Genomic DNA, 20,369 nt, shown 5'->3' on the forward strand with positions numbered 1-20,369 from the left:
CAAACTCTGGAACTCACTCCCACCCGACATCCGAAATATTGACTCTCTTCCTATATTCAAAACTCATCTCAAAACCCACCTATTTAAAATTGCATATACAGTTTAAACTCATCGCTTTTATTATTTATAATTTTATCTGTGGTTTTATTGCTCTTTTGATTGTGAAGTGTCCTTGGGTATTTTGAAAGGCGCTTATAAATAAAATGTATTATTATTATCATTTTTTATTTTATTTTTTTTAATAATGCACTGGGGCGGCGCCCCTGTGGGCCAGTGGTTAGTGCGTCGACCTCACAGTGCAGAGGTCATGGGTTCTATCGGCCTCCCTGTGTGGAGTTTACATGTTCTGTTGCGTGGGTTTTCTCCGGGTACTCCGGTTTCCTCCCACATTCCAATAACATGCATGGCAGGCTGTTGTCCCAAGGTGTGAGTGTGAGCGTGGATGGTTTTTGGTCTCTGTGTGCTCTGCGATTGGCTGGCAACCGGTTCAGGGTGTCCCCTGCCTACTGCCCGGAGACAGCTGGGATAGGCTCCAGCACCTGCCTGCGACCCTTGTGAGGATAAAGCGGTCAGAAAATGGATGGATGAATAATGCACTGTACACGTTTGCTGTGCACCGACAGGGTGAAAGCTGCGCACAATTTTCATGTTACATTTCTCCCAAAGCAATGTTATAACACACTCAGACCATGGTGTCAGTTGTAACATTTTATTCCTCTGTGTTTTTTTTTCCATGCCATTATTAGTAGACACTTGAGGCAATTTTGCATTGCATTTTGAACACCCTAGACCACAGGTGTCAAAGTCAAGATAAGATATAAGATAAGATATCCTTTATTTGTCCCACAATGGGGAAATTTACAGTCCACAGCAGCAAGATAATGGGGAGAAAGAAGAAAGAAGAAAAGAAAACAAACACCCTTCAATTAAGTGCAATATAAATACAGATATGGATAAGGTCGCAGTGCTATTTACAATTGTCTTCCACATCATTTTATTTATTTTTTATTCAGCAGCCTGACAGCAGTCGGTAGGAAGGAACAGTCAAGGCCCAGGGACAGATCTGGCCTGCCACCTCATTTTTTGTGGCTCGTGAAAGCAGATCAAGCATGTCAAGTTCCATGATGCTTGCTAAAGTGTGAACCAAAATTTTAAATTGTCATCTGTATTCCACAATAACATTCATTATTCTTAATTTCTGATTTTAAAACTAGTGATTCATCAATTTGTTGTGCACTGTGTATGTAATATGCGGAGGTGATTAAACATTTATATGGTTTCCCAAAATTCAGAACGGCCCTCCAAGGCAAACAGTAACTACAATGTGGCTCACGACAAAAATGAATTTGACACCCCTGACCTAGACCAAGACCTTGGTCAAATCAGCTCACAGTTAGAGACATAAATGTTTTAAAATGCTGTTGTGAAAGTGCTATATAAATAAAGATGTATTATAGTGTAAATGACACATTTATTTGTCCCAAGTCTCCCTATTATGCATATGTAACGCATTAGGATAAAAAGAAATCTGGCTATAGTTCAATTTCACCACATGTTCATTACTCTGTTACCCTAAATGTTTATAACTGATGGCTTCAATATTTGTTATTGTTATTATTTATTGCATCAACACTGTCTTGGTGGACACCGTTGCTGCCTCAATCAAAGCGGGCCGATTTGAGATTTCAACGTGCCATCGTCAAAAATATGTATGGGTTCAAGAGCCTTTACTGATTCTGTTTTCAACAATAGTACTGAAAGCAAGTCTGTTCAATTCGACTGCCAGAAACACCCATAACAAACACACCCATGCACGCACGCTGGAAATCAGGGTGCTGAGAAAGTAGACCTGACATCAATCAGACCTCAGATGTCAAAATTAAAACTCAATACTCTGGTTAGTGAACAAACAAATAACATTGGTGATAATTTGGCTAGGATAGTTTATGCAAGTACGATAAATTATGTTTCTATTCCGTGCAATTTACCGGTACTTCCTGTTCCAATGTCTTCTGTAGCATGCTATTGTCGTATTTCTTGTATCCACTACTGCTGCTGAAACAATGCCCATTGCAGGACAAATAAAGGTTATATTATAAATATTTATGATTGTAATATACTTTTAACCAGAAAGGCCCCTCGCGAGTGTTACAGCCTGTAGACTAGGTTTACCCACGTCAGGTAACAGTACTAACACAGTACTACACAGTCAACAGAAGTTAACGGTGTAACTAAAGGTCAGCGTTTTGGACCACAGAATGCGGTAACAGAATGGTAACGTAAATGCACAACACAAATTGCGTCAGGACCAGGCCAAGGGACTGGTGGAAGTATGCCAAACAAAAGAATTCAATAAAACAGCTAAGAAAGAGAACCAGCTAAACTGCCTAATGTAATCCCCCCCCCCCACCACCCACCAAAGCCCCAGTAGCAGCAAGTCCCTTACTAAACAACTCTAACCAAAAAAAAAAATACAAAAAGGTGGCATAACCCCTGTAACCTGATGTGAATAACAAAGTATTTACTTCGTGGGGATATGTATCGAAAGGCGGCCTGGTGGAGGATTGGTTAGCGCCTTGGTATCACAGTGCAAAGGTGTAGGGTTCAATTCTGGCTCTGGCCTTCCTGTGTGGAGTTTTCATGTTCTCCCTGTTCCTGCGTGGGTTTTATCTGGGTACTCCGGTTTCCTCCTACATCCCCAAAAAAAAATGCATGACAGGCCGATTGTACACTCGAAATTGTCCCGAAGTGGGAGTGTAAGCGCGGATGGTTGTTGGTCTCTGTGTGTGTAACCAGTTCAGGGCGTACCTCGCCTACTGCCCGAAGACAGCTGGGATAGGCTCCAGCACGCCCCGCAAAAATGGATGGATGGAACTAAGAACAATTGTAAATAGCACAGCCACCTCATCTATATCGATATTGCACTTAATTGAACTGTGTACAGCTCTCTCTGAAACATTTATTTTTGTGCATGCAAACACTTTGTTTTTCTTCTACTACCCGCAATTTTGCTACTGTATACTGTAAATTTCCCCATTGTGGGACAAATAAAGGATATCTTATCTTAAGAAAGAGAACCATCTTAACTGCCCAACTAAATCCCCCCCAAAGCCCCAGTAGCAGCAAGTGCCTGACTGTCACGTTACGAGGTGGTGGTGGACCCCAAAAAGCAGGCAGGAGGGAGGAGCAGGTTGCACTTGATGAATTGTATTGATAAAAATACAGAAAACTAAATCCAAAATAAACAAATTCCAAAAAACAAAAAGAATCCAAAGTATCAAACAAAATCCAGGCTGTAGCTAAAACAGTCAACAAAACATGATCGAAAACATAACAGCGGCAACAAACAAACAATGACCTGACCATGAGTGGCCGGGCGGGAGTCCTTTTATACAACTAATTACATAACGACCAACAGGTGTGCAGCTGCAGGGAGAGCCCTACAGTGCCACCTGTTGATCCCAAACAGAATCATGACACTGACTAATTAAATTACTCTAACCAAAAAAGTACAAAAAGTGGCATACCCCTCTAACCTGGTGTGAATTATTTCCTCCTTGGGGGGTATAAGTTAAGATAAGATAAGATAAGAAAAGCTTTATTCATCTCACAATGGAGAAATTCGCAACTTACAGCAGCAACATTTGGAGGGAAGAAAGTAGAAAAACATGAAGTATTTGCATGCACATAATAAATTTTAAAAATGAATGGCTGTGCTATTTAAAATGGGTGAGTGGGGTTGTGTCCAAGTTTTCAGGTGCGACTATTCAGTAGCCTGACAGCAGTCAGCAGGAACGAGTGGTGGTACCTCTCCTTCTTGCAGCGCGGGTAGATCAGTCTCTGGCTGAAGGAGCCGCCCAGTGCTGTCAGGGTGGCCTGGAGGGCATGGGAGGGTCTGTCCATCGTAGCTGTTAGCTTAGCCATCTGAACTATGAAGTGAAGTATGTATGGAAGCCTCTGACTTGCCCCAGAAACTGGGCCTTAGAAAATAACGGAACGTAGGAATTTGCATGTGAGGGATGTGTGTGCGTGTGTGTGTGTGTGTGTGTGTGTGTGTTTAAAAAAAAAAAAAAGGGAGAGAGTGAGCAGCAACCAACAGGGTGCTTTTATACTATACTAAATAGGTGATGGCTGGTAATAATTGAAAGGCAGAGTCAGAAGGTTATGGGGTGACATCCACCAATGGCAGCAGCAGGGCAGGAAGCTGAAGACACAGGGGCTGGAGAACAGAAGCAAAGTGACAGTGCCACGCCGAGGCACCACATGCCGTCCCAGGGAGATGGAAACAAAGGAGTGGATTCATTGAGTTGTGAAAAGTTTTGTGATGTTGTCAAGGCATGGAACCAAGCTAAACTTTTGCGGTTCATGTGTAATCCAGTGGTTTTTGTGATCTTTCAACAGACCATCATGATTGAAAATAAATGCAAATGTTTGTCAACTGTGGTCAAGTCCTTTGAGACCTTTTTGTGATTAAACCTTTCAGGGATAGCGGTTACTACAGTGGACAGCTTATCATGTTATCAGGTTACAGGGTGCATGAAAAGGTTAAGGCCTATCGAAATAAATGTGACTTGAAAAAAAATAATTGCCGTCCCTGCGGCTTTAGGAGCCGCTCTGGGAGCCAGTCGGAGGTTGCTCAACAGCAACAGCAACAGCAGCGGCACCTAGATTGAATATAATTGTTGCAAACATGTACCGGTAGTCTGATATTGAGAATTGATCACATTTTCTTTTTTTTCAAAACCCCTTTTTAGGTTCCGGAAACTGTGCCATCGCATCATAAATGCAACCACATTCACCAACATCATCCTGCTTTTCATCCTGCTGTCATCCGTTTCTTTAGCAGCCGAGGATCCGATCGACCCAATGTCCTTCAGGAACCAGGTGGCAAAGAAAATGCTCGTGTAGTCAATGAAAACAAAAGAAAGCAAACGTTTGATCCACACTTACAGTATAGAATGCCATTGCAGTTTTCAATTCGTGTTCAACTCAGGTGTTGGCGTATGCTGATATAGTCTTCACTTCAGTGTTTACGGCAGAGATTGTACTCAAGGTAAAAAAATTTAAGAAAAGAAAAATCTATATTCTTCATATTGGAAAAAAAAAAGATTGCTTCCAAAGTGTTAAATCCTATGGCCCATCATTTGTTGTGTTCGTTGCTTTTCAGATGACAACGTATGGTGCCTTTCTTCACAAAGGGTCTTTCTGCAGGAACTCTTTTAACATTTTGGATCTACTGGTTGTCAGTGTATCGTTGCTCTCGATGGGAATGGAGTAAGTGGATTCCAAACTCTCTTCACGAATTCAAAGTTCTGGATAGCGTTTCCAGGTTTATGTGACGGAGAGATGATGGGAAAGGTAGAACCTTCTGACTGTGGAGCTACTAACCAATGCTGTAGTCATATACAGTACAGCATTTATATCAATGTATAGAGCACATCTCATACACAAGGTAACTCAATGTGCTCCACTTATTACAAATACAACATTTAAAAGCATTTAAAAACTGAGAACTAAAGACACGTAAAAACAAAGTACAGAAATAAACACAGCTTGATAAATTACGAAAAGAATGTATAGTGCAAGAAAAACCTTTATGAAAATTAACTTGAAAAATTCTTTAAAAGTGCTCAATCATATGCATGAGTGAAAATACCATTTAGTTTTTAACCTTGACATAAGAGCATTCACCCTTGGGGCTGACTTCAACTTCTGTTGGCAGCTTATTCCATTTATGTATGGTATAAAATGCTTGTCGACCATGCTTGCTTAAAATTCTGGGCTCTGCTATTTGACCCACATCTGTAGACCTTGGTCATAATCCGATCATGTTTATATTCCATTAGCAGTGTTTCGTTCATGTATTCATAAATTAAATCGTTCATTTATTTATAGAACAGTCGCATTATTTTAATATCTGTTCTACAGCTGGCTAGGATTCCGTGTAAAGACTGGAACTGGGACTCCAGCCATATCCTTTGATCCCTTTGTGCGGGTCAGAAACTGAGCTACAGCTCTTTTATGCTCATTTTAGGGAGTCCAGGCAGAAGACCACGACAATAGTCAACTAGAGATAAAAGCATGGATGGGCTTCTCCTGGTCCACTTGGAACATGCAACATTTCACAGTAATGGCTTGTCAAATTACTGTCTTTGCAATTGCAAAATAGCATTTTGTCAAATTGCGATTATATAAGATTGCAAGTGCAATTTATCATTCAGCCCTACTTCCGATTGTCACAAAATAAAGTCATTCCTTTAAGTAGGACCTGAAGCATTTTAGGACTGTTTGATTTCGTCCAACTTGTTCAACAGTATATTGTTATCCTCCATGTCATAATTTAAATTGTAAATTTAAGAAAAATAAACAGAAAATGCGAAAGAGTGATGAACAAATTGATGAGAACACCTTGCCTAAAAACAAATTTAGACCGTTTAGCGCTAGCCACATGAAGTATTTTAATGCAGACCACAACTACTTTGACATGAGGAATTCAGAAATGAGGATTTTCACATTGAATTCACATTTTACACCCAAATTTGATGTGTTTAACTGGGCTTCTCTGAGATGTCCGAAATCAACCATGCATAGCATTCAACCAATAAATCTGATTGCTCTGTTTGGGAATACAAGTGATCTGCTATGTTTTGAGATCTTAATTTTTTGGGGGTGGGGTTTTTTTTGTAAATTTGAAAATTCATGGATAACAAATATCATATTTGCCAATTGAATGTATTATGATTAAAATATTAACGATTAAAATATATAGGCCGTTTGATTTTTCAATCTAGATCCAGTGCCATCTCAGTGGTTAAGATTCTCAGGGTGCTGAGGGTACTTCGACCGCTGAGGGCCATCAATCGAGCAAAGGGCCTCAAGGTATATAACATGTACTGTGTATGATTGGATGGCAAGATTAGGGTTCTGGGTTCATGCGGCTTTGAGGTATTGAGATACTTGTCATTTGATTTCTAGCACGTGGTCCAGTGTGTGTTTGTCGCTGTCAAGACCATTGGAAACATTGTGCTGGTTACCATGCTACTTGACTTCATGTTTGCCTGTATTGGGGTTCAGCTTTTCAAGGTAAGCATATTACAATTCTTTTTAGCAAACATTTACTGTAGTTTAACTTGATATGCTGTATGTCAAAACCATAGAAAGTGAGCGTCAGCTGAAAATCCTTTGTACACTATTTACCAGGGGAAGTTCTATTCCTGCACAGACGCAGACAAAATGACTGAGGAAGAATGCAGGTATGCACATTGATGTTTGAAATAAATGATCAATTACGTAAACGTGGTGAAATGGGATTTGCTTGTGTTGTTGATGGATAGTTGACAATCCACGGCTCCAGACTACACCTATATCTTCGCAATTTTACGCCTAAGTATTTATTTTTTTTTTTAAATCAACTCACGCAATTATTTTCTGTTTTGTAATTAAATATTTTTCGTTGCTGACACACAACTCCTCCACACTTCGGAAACAAGACTTTTATCACCGGAACAGCGGCGGCATAAACAGTATGTTGTGATGACGTAGGAAAATAAATTAAAAAAAATAATGTGGCTGTCAAATGCCCAGCAAGACTCAAATGGGCATCAAATGGGGTTAGCCTCAGGGTCGTTTGGCTAGCTTGATCGCCAGTCAGTTCATACCGTGACCCGTGGAATGGTAAAAGGGCAGCAATGTGAAGTGATGCCTCTGTCACATTGCGTGGTGGACCCCAAAAAGCAGGCAGGAGGGAGGAGCAGGTTGTACTTGAAGAATTGTATTGATAAAAAACACAGAAAAAACAAAAAAAGCCCTACAGTGCCACCTGTTGGTCCCAAACAGAATCATGACAGCTTCGCCGCCAAATTTTTATATCTATTAATACACAGACAGCACTGCCTGTTAAAGATTACTGAATTCATCTTCGATGTTTAGGGCAACACCACCAACATCAAGACACTTGACAATATTGTGTCATTACATACATGAACACTTCAAGCGGAAGAGGGATTCAGGCTTTTCCCGCAATTCATTGCCGGAAGCCATTTTGGTGGACATGCCACACACACAGACAAAGCCATGAGTCATTCCTTGCATGGGTGTTGTTGCTGGCTGTGATAGTTCGGCGGAAAGGGCATAAAATATATATTTTTAATCTCATATAATCATAAGAAACCAGGGATTTGACGCCCACTCAGAAGAAAAACGAATAGGGATTTTGGCTGTCCACGCCTTCTCACCGAGAGCTAAGCTGTTGCTATGGCTGCAAGCCACAAACATCGCCATACATTAGTATTCTGGATCATGCTGTATATCTTGGAGTTCATGTTGTGTAGAAACTAGCACAATGAAATGTGAATTGAAAACATTGTAATATGCAGTTTCTGCAAGTATTATCAGTAAAACAGTGAAAATGGAGCGGAATGTGAATATAAACTTTGCAAGTCTATTCATCGTGTGTGCCCCTAAGTTTTCTTCCAGCGCTTCCAAAATTTATGAGTTTGGGGCTCCTGTGCTCCTTGTAAAAACTGTTAGTCTGGAGCCCTGTGATAGCACTGACAATAAAACACAAGCATAACACGTAGGATGCGTTTGCATCCCAGCTCTTGTATGAAATGTTGTCATCGTCTAAAAAGTTTGTTCACAGTCCAATATCAGTTTTTAGAAAATTCCTGCTGCTTGATGATTTGATTGAACTGTCTCTTTCCCTTTAACTTTGTTACTCAGAGGTTGGTATATAAAGTATCAGGAAGGAGCACTTCATGAGATGGAGGTCCGTCAGAGGGAATGGACCAACTCAGAACTAAATTTTGATAACATCTTCAATGGCATGCTGGCGCTCTTCACCATTTCTACATTTGAAGGATGGCCAAAGTGAGTCATGAGCATGACTTTCTAATAAGGCTTTCTAATAGAGTGAAACCAAAATTGTAATTCTCAGAAATTGCTTCGAGGTGCAATTACGGGACTACAGTTTCACAGAAACAAATCATTTGAGGAATTAATTTATTACAGCGGAATTTTCAATCCCCAGATGGCTCATTTATGCTCTACCCAGGATATGCAACCAAATTTAGGAGTTGCTGAGGGCAAAACTGAGGCCAAACTGAGGCACATATTTTACATTACATGACAAAATATTACAAAACGTGAATACACAGGTCCTTTACGTACTTTTTGCCATGTACTGGACACTGATTATTTGTTTTGCTTGTTACTATGCGTCATAGTTGTTGTTGTTCGTCCACGTGTGCCCTGCGATTGTCTGGCAACCGATTCACGGTGTACCCCGCCTGCTGCCCGAAAGCAGCTGGGATAGGCTCCAGCGCGCGTGTGACCCCTGTGAGGATAAGCGCAATAGAAAATGGATGGACGGATGGATAATAATTATGATCATAATAATGTTGTCAAAGAATTTATTTCAGCACCAATTCAGAGAATCCGATGCATGCCGTGGTCATCTTTATGAATGAAATACGATGACGTCCACCACACGTCCTCAGAATCTGTCTGCCTGCACCTCAGTCAAATTCACCAAAATCGGCAGTTGTTAAACATGGTTCCACCAGGTGTAAATTTAGTCTACTTTCAGCCATTGTTAGGTGCAAGTCAAAGGAAAAGCCTTTGGTACGCTGGACTGCCCAGCATAGCCTTGAGTGAACCAAATTCCTATAAAAGTGCATCGAAGCTTGCATGAGCACGAAAATCAGGATATGTTTGCACTCGAGTGCACCTGTGCTGTTTTTGAGTATAAGGCCTTCTTTGAGTAAATTTCTGTCAGTCTTAATAAAATGCACATGGTTAGGAGTGTCTCACCACTGAAATAAACCAACCTATTTTTCTCTCTTTGAATGTGTGTGTGTGTGTGGGGGGGGGGGCTGTCTGTCTGTCTGTCTGTCTGTCTGTCTGTCTGCACTTTCGATTTGTTTTTGTTTCATTCAGGATCCTTTACAAAGCCATTGATTCAAATGTAGAGGATCAAGGGCCAGTGTACAACAACAGAGTTGCCATCTCAATTTTCTTTATCATCTACCTCATCCTGATTGCCTTTTTCATGATGAATATATTCGTGGGCTTCGTCATCGTTACCTTCCAGGAACAAGGAGAGCAAGAGTATAAAAACTGTGAGCTCGACAAAAACCAGGTACGGTATGTTTAGCACACTTAAGTGTCACTAAACTAAATTTGTACTTCCAAATCGATGTTTGATCTTAAAATTTGCACATTTCATAGCACAGACATTCCGTTAAATGACACAGAATTCAATTTTTTTTTTTTTTTTACATGATGTTTTAACATTTTATACATCTGCTTCATTTAGACATGCCCAATTTGTTGTGGCTGAACTAGCTTAGTCTTTATTTTCATCACCCATTATAAAACAAACTGTACACAGTACTAGAATGGCACTGCGACCTCCCCCAAGGCTTAAACATAACGCCAGCGAGTGAACTTGTTAATTACAGTATTTGTATGTGGATTATGTAAACCTTGTATTTGCTCTCACCTTCTTGAAATTCTCCAGTGCCAATGTGTGAAGTACGACGATGCAAACCTTGTATTTGCTCTCACCTTCTTGAAATTCTCCAGCGCCAATGTGTGCAGTACGCTCTTAAGGCCCGGCCACTACGGTGTTATATTCCCAAGAACTCTTTCCAATATCAAGTGTGGTACATCGTCACCTCCTGCTACTTTGAATACCTGATGTTCCTTCTTATCATGCTCAACACCATGTGCCTGGGAATGCAGGTATGTACACAACACACACCATCCATTTGTGAACACAAGTCAAGTCAAGTACAACTTTATTGTCAAATGTGCTGTATGTACAGCATACAGCACATTTTGTATGTGCAACATACAGAACAGATGAAAATTCTTCCCTCTCAAGACAACATAAAACAAGAGGAGCCACTGCGGGTGTCAATCAAAAGAAAAGTTAGAATAAAATGACAAAATAATGCAAGACAACACATTAGACACAGACAATGGTGCGATCTTAATGACTTTCCTGCATACACTTTGTTGTCTGAAGCAGTTATAGATGAAAGAGGATCGAATGAAAGTGTCCTTTTCACCAGTGGATCAAAGCCGTCAATTATGCAATGTGCACACGTCTGCTACAAGCTAAGCTTGAAAGCAACAAGAAGCTGTAGCATCCATTAACGAAAAAGAGAGATTGGCTCTCTTCTCCTGTCCCATGTAAATCCGCTTCAATTCCAAGCCGCGACTCCCAGTTCCACATACGCATCAGCGCTCTGCGCTGATGCTCCTATCTTCTCATTGTCGGCTCCTCAAGCCATGCATCCATCCAGCCGCGGCCTGTCCATCAGCACCGACCTTTCCACTGAACAAAGCGGGGCTGTGAAAATGCTGCGTATTTCAGCCGCAAAACACAAGCGTCCCGGGCTGTCCAGCAACGACAGTCAAATGGCGCCGACATTCCTCCCAATCAAAATCAGTGCTGGTACACACGTGCCGCCGAGAAGGCGCAACCACCAAGCACAGATTCTTCTTCTTTGACGAATGTCGTGGCCAAAAATGCATAACAACAACACCATGTGACAAAACAAAAGACAAAAACAACAAAAAAACGCAAGGCTCTTGAAGAGCACTTGCTGACGGCTGCCTCCTTGGGCGGCATCTTGGAAAAAAAAATGCCTTTGTGTTATCTCTGCATGACTCCTATTGTATAGGAGTCACCAGGAGTCACAAACCATTTTTGAAACTGAGAGCTACTTTTTGGCATTATTAATATTTTATTATATTCATTTGTGAGAAAACATGATGATTTCTCACAATAATTAGGAAAGAGACAAATATCAAAAGGCAAAAAAGTACTTTTATTTCTTTTGAAAGAATCACCATGACACCATTCCTAGACAATCACAATGTCCATCACCGATGAGTAATTTTAAAAAACAGGACCGTGGGCTACCGATGTATTCCTTGGGGGCTACCTGGTGCCCATGGGCATCACGTTGGTGACCCCTGGTATCGACCTTTTGCCTAATTCCATTCCAGGCATCTTAAAACAAGTATAATTCAGACTCAATCAGGTCCATCCATCCAGGTTTTATAACCCTTGTCCGCATTAGTTGTTGCGGGTTGAGCTAGAGCAGGGTTCGGGAACCTATGGCTCGAGAGCCATATATGGCTCTTTTCACAATTGCATCTGGCTCGCAGATAAAAAAATATTCTCGCTTGTTTAATAATGCATCCATCGATGGATTTTTCACTGCTCATTTCCTCGTTCGGGCTGCAGTTGGCTCCAGGAGCCATTTTGATTGGATGATACTGGCCAACATTGCCGTTGCTGTGGAAACAGGTATACGCCCCCTTTTGAATCAACCCGCTCGGCCATTAGCTCAAAGCTAATCCTAAGCGAATAAGATGGCGAAAAGAAAAAAAGATGACGAGTTTGGTAGACTTCGGGACAAATGGACCGAAGGATTCACCTTTGTGGAGAGAACAGGTTCTGCGGTGTGTCTGATTTGCAATGACAAAATACCATCGATGAAATGGTCGAATGCAGAGCGGCACTTTGACACGCCCCATGCTACGTTCCCATCAAAATACTGCGCGAGAGACCGCCGAAAGGAAGCGTGCAAGCTACTGAGCAGTGTGCAAGCTAGCCAGCAGTAACTTCGCGTATGGACCCGGCAAGATGACTTTCATTCTAATAGTTTTGCTGGATTTTTAGCAATTGTGAGGAATGGAAAACCATTCACATTAATGATGAGTATTATCACAAAATTATTTTAAAGAATACATTCAGAGGCTTATTATACTGACATTTTGTTACTGCCGCATCCACTCAAACAACCCCATGACAGGATGGACTATTTAGAGTCCTCAGTTGAGCTGACATATTGCTTATATTTTTGGATGTATCAAGACACTGGAGTGTCCAGGAAGAACTCGACCTACAAAAATATGCCATTTCCAAAAGGAAAGTTCAGAACTAAGATTCAGACACCGAACATCAGATCTGTATGGCAAAAGTACTGACCACGAGGTCAAGTCACTTCCTGAAATTGACACGAGAAAAGAAATTACAAGTGCAAGTGTCATTTACATTGCTCTGATTTCATCACGCTTACTCCATATGGTAGATCATGGGACAAATACCTTGGATGAACAGTTGAATTTTTCACAATTATGACTTGGGAGACCATCAAGACGGACTGTGTTTTTCACCGATATGACTGCAGGCAGGGGAAGTTCAGCTCCCACTCAGCAATGATGTGAAAGTGCATGTACTGTATTGTTGTCTATCACTGTGTCCTGTGATTGACTATGTGATCAGTCGAGGCGTACTCTTCCTTTCTGTAATAAGTTCCACCTCCCCACGACGCTGAACAAGGTAAGTTCTCTAGAAAATGGATAAATAAAAGGCCTGGTTGTCAAACTTCCATGTCGTCGTTTTGGTGAGCCCCTGCATAACCGCGGTTTGGCATTCATGAATTCGATAACGTTAAGATAACGTTGGCATCATATGGTGGCATCTTAGTGACAGGAAAGTGAGGTGAGGAGTTTCCTTTACATATAAATAGTGCTTTGCTACCATCTTTTGGAATCTATAGAGAAATTCAAACCCGATGGGAAAGGGGCTCATCAGACACTTGAGGCTTTCCTTGGTTACTTTCCCTCGTCAATATCTGGGGTTCACTGCAATGTATGAGAGCAAATCATTGTAATTTTCCTTCCGGCTTACCTCTTCATGACAGTTCTATGCTTGCACTTTGATCCACAGCACTGTGACCAGTCAGAACATGTGAAACACCTATCTGGCATGCTGAATGTAATTTTTACTGTGCTGTTCACTGTGGAGATGATCCTGAAACTGATGGCCTTCAAAGCGAAGGTTGGTAAAAGTGCACATCACATAAGGGATGTCTTTTATGCTGGAATTTCTCTTTCAAAATAATACCTTCTATTATACATCACTTCACAATTTAGAAAAAAAAAAAAAAAAACATGTTGAATAGTCCACATGCTCCACATGACAAGTTTGTAGGCTTTGAATAATCAGAGATACCATTCAACAAATATGGTTGATATCGTGGTGCCTTGAGAGATGGACTCATATTTTTCGAGAAAACAAGCCATCATTTGACTCTTTTTTTTTTTTTTTTTTTTTTTGCTTTGACTGTGTCATACTGATGAGTCGAGCATGCAAGGTTCTGCTACAAGATTTCACGCCTGGCTGAGCCTCGGCCACTGGTTTTGCGGCGATTCAAAATCAAAGCTGCATAATGTGGCGACGTTATAGCCAATCAAAATGCACATGCCACAAAGCACTAGAAAAATGCCATTTATATAGGACACATACTGTGTGCATATAACAATACTTAAGGATATTTATAATTTCATATGTACCTGTGAATGAAATAGCGTCTGGTAAAAATACATGCGTGTGATGTACATACCACGCCAATTACATTCAAATGAATGAGAGTGAGCAATACTGAAGATCCACATTTTGTTCATCATTATTCTTGCCCACATCCATTTCGCCCACGTCACTGTAGCAACCTGTGTCTTCCATGACTGACACTGAATATTTTTTATGGATTAGAAAAAAATGACCATGCACACAAAACATATTGCATGAGAAGCCTCGGAACACAAAAAAACGCTTGCACAGTTCACATCGTGTGTAGTCCTTGTGTTAAATTGCCCAATGTGTGGCAGTGAGTAGGGATTTTTTTTTTTTTTAGATCGTTGGGTCCTAATCAGCTTCAGAAGAGTTGCGTAGTGTACAGCTGTGCTTATACTGCCCCCATCCAACCATGATGGTCATTTAATTGATAGAGTGTGACAAAAATTGTTTAATGCTTTCTAACTCTGATTAATTATGGCAAAACTACATATTTTTAATCAGGTATAAAACAATATTATTGAGTCCAATTTTCTGCACCAAATGATACATTTTTTGGGCGGAGGGGTGAGGATGCAGGAACGGATTAATATAGTTTCTATTCATTTTAATGGGAAAAGACAATTTGAGAAACACGTGTTTTGAGTTACGAGTGCGGTCATGACACAAATTAACTTGTATCTTAAGGCAAAACTCAATTGAGCTTTGTAGCTGTACAAATGAATGGCAGCTGCCATTCACTGATCATCCCACATTGTGGTTTTCCAACAGGGTTACTTTGGAGACCCCTGGAATGTTTTTGACTTTGTCATCGTCATTGGAAGTGTAATAGACGTGATTCTGAGTGAAATTGATGTGAGTATTTTTTTTCTGAATGCCATACTTTGCTATTTACCGGTACTTCATTGCACTTTTTTTATAGAATTCTATAAAAAAAACAGTATTATATAGGCCCACTGTCATGGTAAATGGGCTTCAATTGTTGAGTGCTTTTCTTCAGGCAAGATAATTAAAGTTTCTTTTTATGTGCCCAGTCTCACCCTGATTAATGCAATAAATTCTAACTGCAGCAAAGTAATAAAAGTAACAGCATTCCAATTAAAAAAATTCAAACACTGTTGATGCAGCACCAGAAGCAAGTGAAGGTTTCGTATTTTGCTGAAGGAGACTGACCCGTGGGAAAAACAAAAACAACACCCCCCCAAGATTTATGGGTTGAAAACAACTGCTCTAATACCTGAGCCAAGCCTCTACCTTTCCCCTTTTCACAACCCAAAACCCAGAATTTCAGAATTTTTCACTCAAATGGATTTGACAATTTAGCCGACAATACATGCATCTGATATTCAATTTTATGCCAATGAAGTTATCAAGGTTAAAGTGAACTAGGTGAAAAATGTTCATCGGTGCTCTCGTTTGTTATTCATCAGTGAATCGTGTTTTTGTGTTCTGGCACAAAATGAAATTGTATGATTGATAAACTCCAACGTCTTTTCAACCTCCTCTTCACGCAGGCGGCGCTGGTGTCCTCTGGAGGGCTTTACTGTCTCCAAGGCTGCGATGTAACTATATCATTAAATGTATTGTGACTGCACAGCTATCACAGACTTCCATTCTATACGATTATATTGAAAAAACTCTATATGAACAAAAATATGTAACTTGTTCACATCATGAACCACAAACTGTGATGTGATGTCAGATATACTGAAGACTAGATTATCAAATATAATCATGAATTAAGTGTCCATAGTGCCAATACGTGACACAACACTAAATAATAATACGAAACTTTTTTTTTTTTTTTTCCAGGAAGCTGATCCTATGCAAGCAATTGCGGTGAGCTGTAATTACATGATAGTGGGAACTGAAAAAATTTTTTGGCTGTTGTTCTGACTGTAAAATCCTTGTTTTTTCCCTCTCTATAGTCTGCGGAGAATATGAGTGTGTCAATCACATTCTTCAGACTGTTTCGTGTTATGCGTCTGGTGAAACTTTTGAATCGCTCTGAAGGAATAAGGAATCTGCTATGGACCTTCATAAAATCCCTTCAGGTCAGTTTCATCCTGCTGCTAATGTAAATGGAAAAAAAAAGAAAACACACCTCTCAATTTTGAGGCAAATGTGCTTTTGTGCCCGTGCAAATATTGTGTTGAATTTAATCTATACTGTCCTTGCTTTGCATTTTTCTTTTGTCCTTTTTTTGTTGTAGGCTCTTCCCTATGTGGCCCTGCTCATTCTAATGCTGTTCTTTATATATGCTGTTGTTGGAATGCAGGTATCCAGACATATTTTGCACAGGTGTTGTCTTGAATTACAATATAGATACTAGCAGATGCCTCCCAAAACACACTCTTTCACTTGGATTGCATTTTCTCTGCAGATATTTGGTAAAATTGCTTTGGTTGATGGGACGTACATCAACAGAAACAACAACTTCCAGACATTTCCACAGTCGGTTTTGCTGTTATTCAGGTTAGTATTAAAATTCAAAGCAGAAGTATGAAAACAATTCAGATTGGAATGTTCAACAAGATGCCTAAATACTGTAATATGATGAATTATTGTTAGGAAGAAGCACTGTGACTCAACTACAATGTGAAATGCAAATAGGGGGCCCGATTTTCGTGCCCAGTACAAGTACAGCACAAAGGGTGGTTGAAATGTGCACATGGGTGGATTTGTCTTTTGTATTTGCGCAGTTAGGAATGGGCATGTGTGCTGTTGTGAGCATGAACACAGCTGAAGCGGTCCCTCTCATTCCCTTTAAATTCAGCGCAGGAGAGGCACACAGTCTACATGGCTGGCGTCCATGCAGGAGACAGACGCGCAAAGCCACCTTAATCAAGAACTGCAAATAGAACTTTATGGGTGGATGATGCCAGAGTGGCCAGTGCGTCACAGATCATCGCTGTGAAATTGACAAACCGCCTTTCAACCTGAATGTTCATGTCCATGTGTGATCACCCCCGACCTCACCCATACTTGACCAAGGTGATCTTAAAAATATAAAAAAGATGCCAATAATAATGTGTTCGACGAAATGATTTCTAGTATGATTCAGAGGGTTCAATACACATTGTTGTAGGGTCTTTTTAGGATGCCACCATTTTTTAATTTAATTTTTAATTATTTTTTTCCAGTTGTTCAAAGGTCAACTCATGCTGCAAACTCCATGACCTGTTTTAAATGAAGTTAATCAGAGTAGGTGGCACTTTTGGGTTGTTACCCGCAAAAACCATCCAAAGAAACATCCCTGTTCAAAGGCCACTGGTGACAAAGTCTGAACAAAGACCGGATGGATACTGGATCCCAAAAATACTGACTCAGATAAATGGTGATCAATATTTATTGAGAGAAAAGTGAAAGAGCGTATAAACATCGCTGGCAACAACAAGCCAGGGAAAGCCAATGAGAACAAAAAGCACTTGTTACCGGCAAGGTAATGTTGGAGACCGACAATCCACAAAACGAAATGACAAGAATCCAAACACACGAACATAAAACTGCAGTCAACAATAGCTTGGCCAAAAGACTTACAAAATCAAAAATGATTGCATGACAAGAAACAGGTGCACTGCTGAAAGGCCACGCCCAACACTCCACCTGGTGCTGAAACACAAACAAAAAGAAGGCAGAGCAGAACATGACAACTGGACATCACACATCTGGACAATCGACTTCTGGTCTTAGTTAACTCTGTTGCTTCTGCTGCTCCCAGGCAACTTCTAATTTCCAAAATGTTCTTCAGCTTTGAAATAAGTGGAGTGTGAAATCTTGCATGAGATTATTCACTCGTCCCTTGAGGAATTTGACGTGCATCGACACACCAGCATGTGTGAGAGGAGTGGACTAAGTGGTCCTTTTTGCTGCTCATCACTTGACCTATTTCCTGGACTACGATACATCATCATCATCATCGACAACAAAAAGACCCCCGTGCTGACTTTTTGCGAGACATATGCTCACTCATGAGCAAAGGACATCTGTTTCAAGATCTTATGACATACTTTATCTTGGACTTGTTGGGCTCTATTTTCGTAGACAGGCGCACACGTGCTTGACGGTAAAAAGTGACGCATTTTCATTCATTATGCGGGGGCAAGTCTAGCTTACCATGTTTGGGAATTTGGCAGAGAGTGCTGCGCCTTGCTGGGAGTTCTGTTTTCTACTATACACCCCTGGAACACCTTACAATTTGGTGTCAGAAAATAGACTAAATCTTAGACCAGCTAAGAGCAGGTCTAGATCTAAGTTGTGGTACAGTTAGTCTCATGTGATTTTGATGGATTTTAACAAAGTGCAGATAGTCATATTCTGCGCTCCACTGCTATGTATGTTGGATGTCATCATAGTTAATTCATAAATGTGACAACAGCGTTCATCGATCCCTCTGAATCATGTCAGAAAAGAATTCATTGAACGTATAATTATTATCATCATCTTTATCATGTTACTTAAAACACTCCCCGGTCTTTGGTGTCACAGATGGAAACAATCAAGGTGGTCTCCAAGTGCCCACTTTCGAGTGGTGATCTGGGATCATCCACCCATGTAGGACTGCTTGCAGATCCTTACAAACACACTTTTCACGTTTTTCATGATTCCATTTTCCGCATGGATTCCAACAAGTCAATTTCTGCTTCCGCAATGCGAAGAGTCTGGCTGTAATCCTCAACAGGACCTTCTCATTTCAAGCGTGCATAAACAATAGCATACTGCCCGCATACTTCCATTGCTGACACCTGTATAGCAATCACATTCATCCCCACGTTAGTCCCTGTTCTGCTATCATCCTTGTTTATGGCCTTGTCACCTCCCAGATGGATTATTGCAATTCCCTTTTTTTTTTTTTTGTCTCCATTAGCTCCAACTCGTCCAGAATTCAGTTACTTGAGTCGATACAAGAACCTCTCTTTTCGCCACATTACCCCAGTCTCACAACAGCTCCTCTTGCTACTAGTTAATAATAACAATAATAATGTATTATTCGAGGTCCAGTCACGGGGGCAGCAGCTTTAGCCGAAAAGCCGAGGCTTCCCTCTCCCTCGCCATTTCATTCAGTTCCTCCTGGTGGATCCTGAGGCGTTTCTTGACCAGCCAGGAAACATAGTCTCCTCAGCATGACCTGTGTTGTTCCTGGAGTCTCCTCCCAGTCGCTGGTACACCTCACCAGGTAGGTGTCCAGGAGGCATCCCAACTAGATGCCCGAGCCACCTTATTTGGCGCCTCCCAATGTGGAGGAGCAGCGGCTCTGCTTTGAACCCTTTACCAAGCTTCTCACCCAGTCTTTAAGGAAGAGCCCAGACACCCTGCAAAGAAAAGCTCACATTGACCGCTTGTTTCCACGATCTTATTCTTTCAGTCAAGACCCACAGCTTGTGACCATAGGTGAGGGTATGAATGTAGCTTGAGCAGTATGGACACCCTTATTCTTAAACAAGGTGTTGCAGGTGACATGGCAGCCGTGACGAGCACAGAACAACAGAACACTACTTCGGTTCTGGTTGGGGGGGCGGTTCCTCCCAATCACATCCCTCCAGGTCTCATTGTCATTGCCCCTCCTCAGAAGAGATGGATTAAGTGGCGACGGAGAGGAAAGTCTGACCCTCTCTGCTTAGGCTTCTGCCCGGCGACCCGACCTCAGATAGCGGTATAATATGAAGGGACAAAATGTGATATAATGATTTAAAAGCAATTACATGAGGGAGAAATCTGAGAGGGACCAGAATAGAGGCTACATGAACAAGGCAAACGGTATACAGCTCAGTATCTGTACAGAGCTCCTCGACCATTGTGTGGCCAAAGTGAGACCCGAACAATCGACCTTCATAAGTCAGTCTTTTAGTGCATCTTTTTATGATTCACACCTGGACCATTTTATTTTTGAGTAAGTGAGTTAAAGCACTTGGTGATTTGGTATCATATTTTGATGTGATGAAATAAAGTGGCCAAAGACATTGCAGTGTGTATTTAAAAAAAAAAAAAAAAA

At 40.9% G+C, this 20,369-nt stretch overlaps 1 protein-coding gene across 1 annotated transcript in view; it reads left to right on the plus strand.

The window, feature by feature from the left end:
- The window catches only part of LOC109521358 (dihydropyridine-sensitive L-type skeletal muscle calcium channel subunit alpha-1-like), a 62,652-nt gene that overhangs the window by 33,331 nt on the left and 8,952 nt on the right, over positions 1–20,369 (plus strand). Inside the window, exons 18-33 of the mRNA XM_019879195.1 lie at positions 4,755–4,884; positions 4,994–5,053; positions 5,168–5,274; positions 6,792–6,879; positions 6,976–7,083; positions 7,201–7,253; positions 8,722–8,868; positions 9,937–10,138; positions 10,585–10,743; positions 13,751–13,861; positions 15,149–15,232; positions 15,892–15,939; positions 16,190–16,216; positions 16,306–16,431; positions 16,590–16,655; positions 16,761–16,852. Of these exons, the coding sequence (XP_019734754.1) occupies positions 4,755–4,884; positions 4,994–5,053; positions 5,168–5,274; positions 6,792–6,879; positions 6,976–7,083; positions 7,201–7,253; positions 8,722–8,868; positions 9,937–10,138; positions 10,585–10,743; positions 13,751–13,861; positions 15,149–15,232; positions 15,892–15,939; positions 16,190–16,216; positions 16,306–16,431; positions 16,590–16,655; positions 16,761–16,852 (1,608 nt within the window). The remainder of the gene's footprint in view (positions 1–4,754; positions 4,885–4,993; positions 5,054–5,167; positions 5,275–6,791; positions 6,880–6,975; positions 7,084–7,200; positions 7,254–8,721; positions 8,869–9,936; positions 10,139–10,584; positions 10,744–13,750; positions 13,862–15,148; positions 15,233–15,891; positions 15,940–16,189; positions 16,217–16,305; positions 16,432–16,589; positions 16,656–16,760; positions 16,853–20,369) is intronic.

The sequence above is a fragment of the Hippocampus comes genome, unplaced genomic scaffold (genome assembly GCF_001891065.2).
Source record: "Hippocampus comes isolate QL1 unplaced genomic scaffold, H_comes_QL1_v1.1 scaffold205, whole genome shotgun sequence".
Classification (NCBI taxonomy): Eukaryota; Metazoa; Chordata; class Actinopteri; order Syngnathiformes; family Syngnathidae; genus Hippocampus; species Hippocampus comes.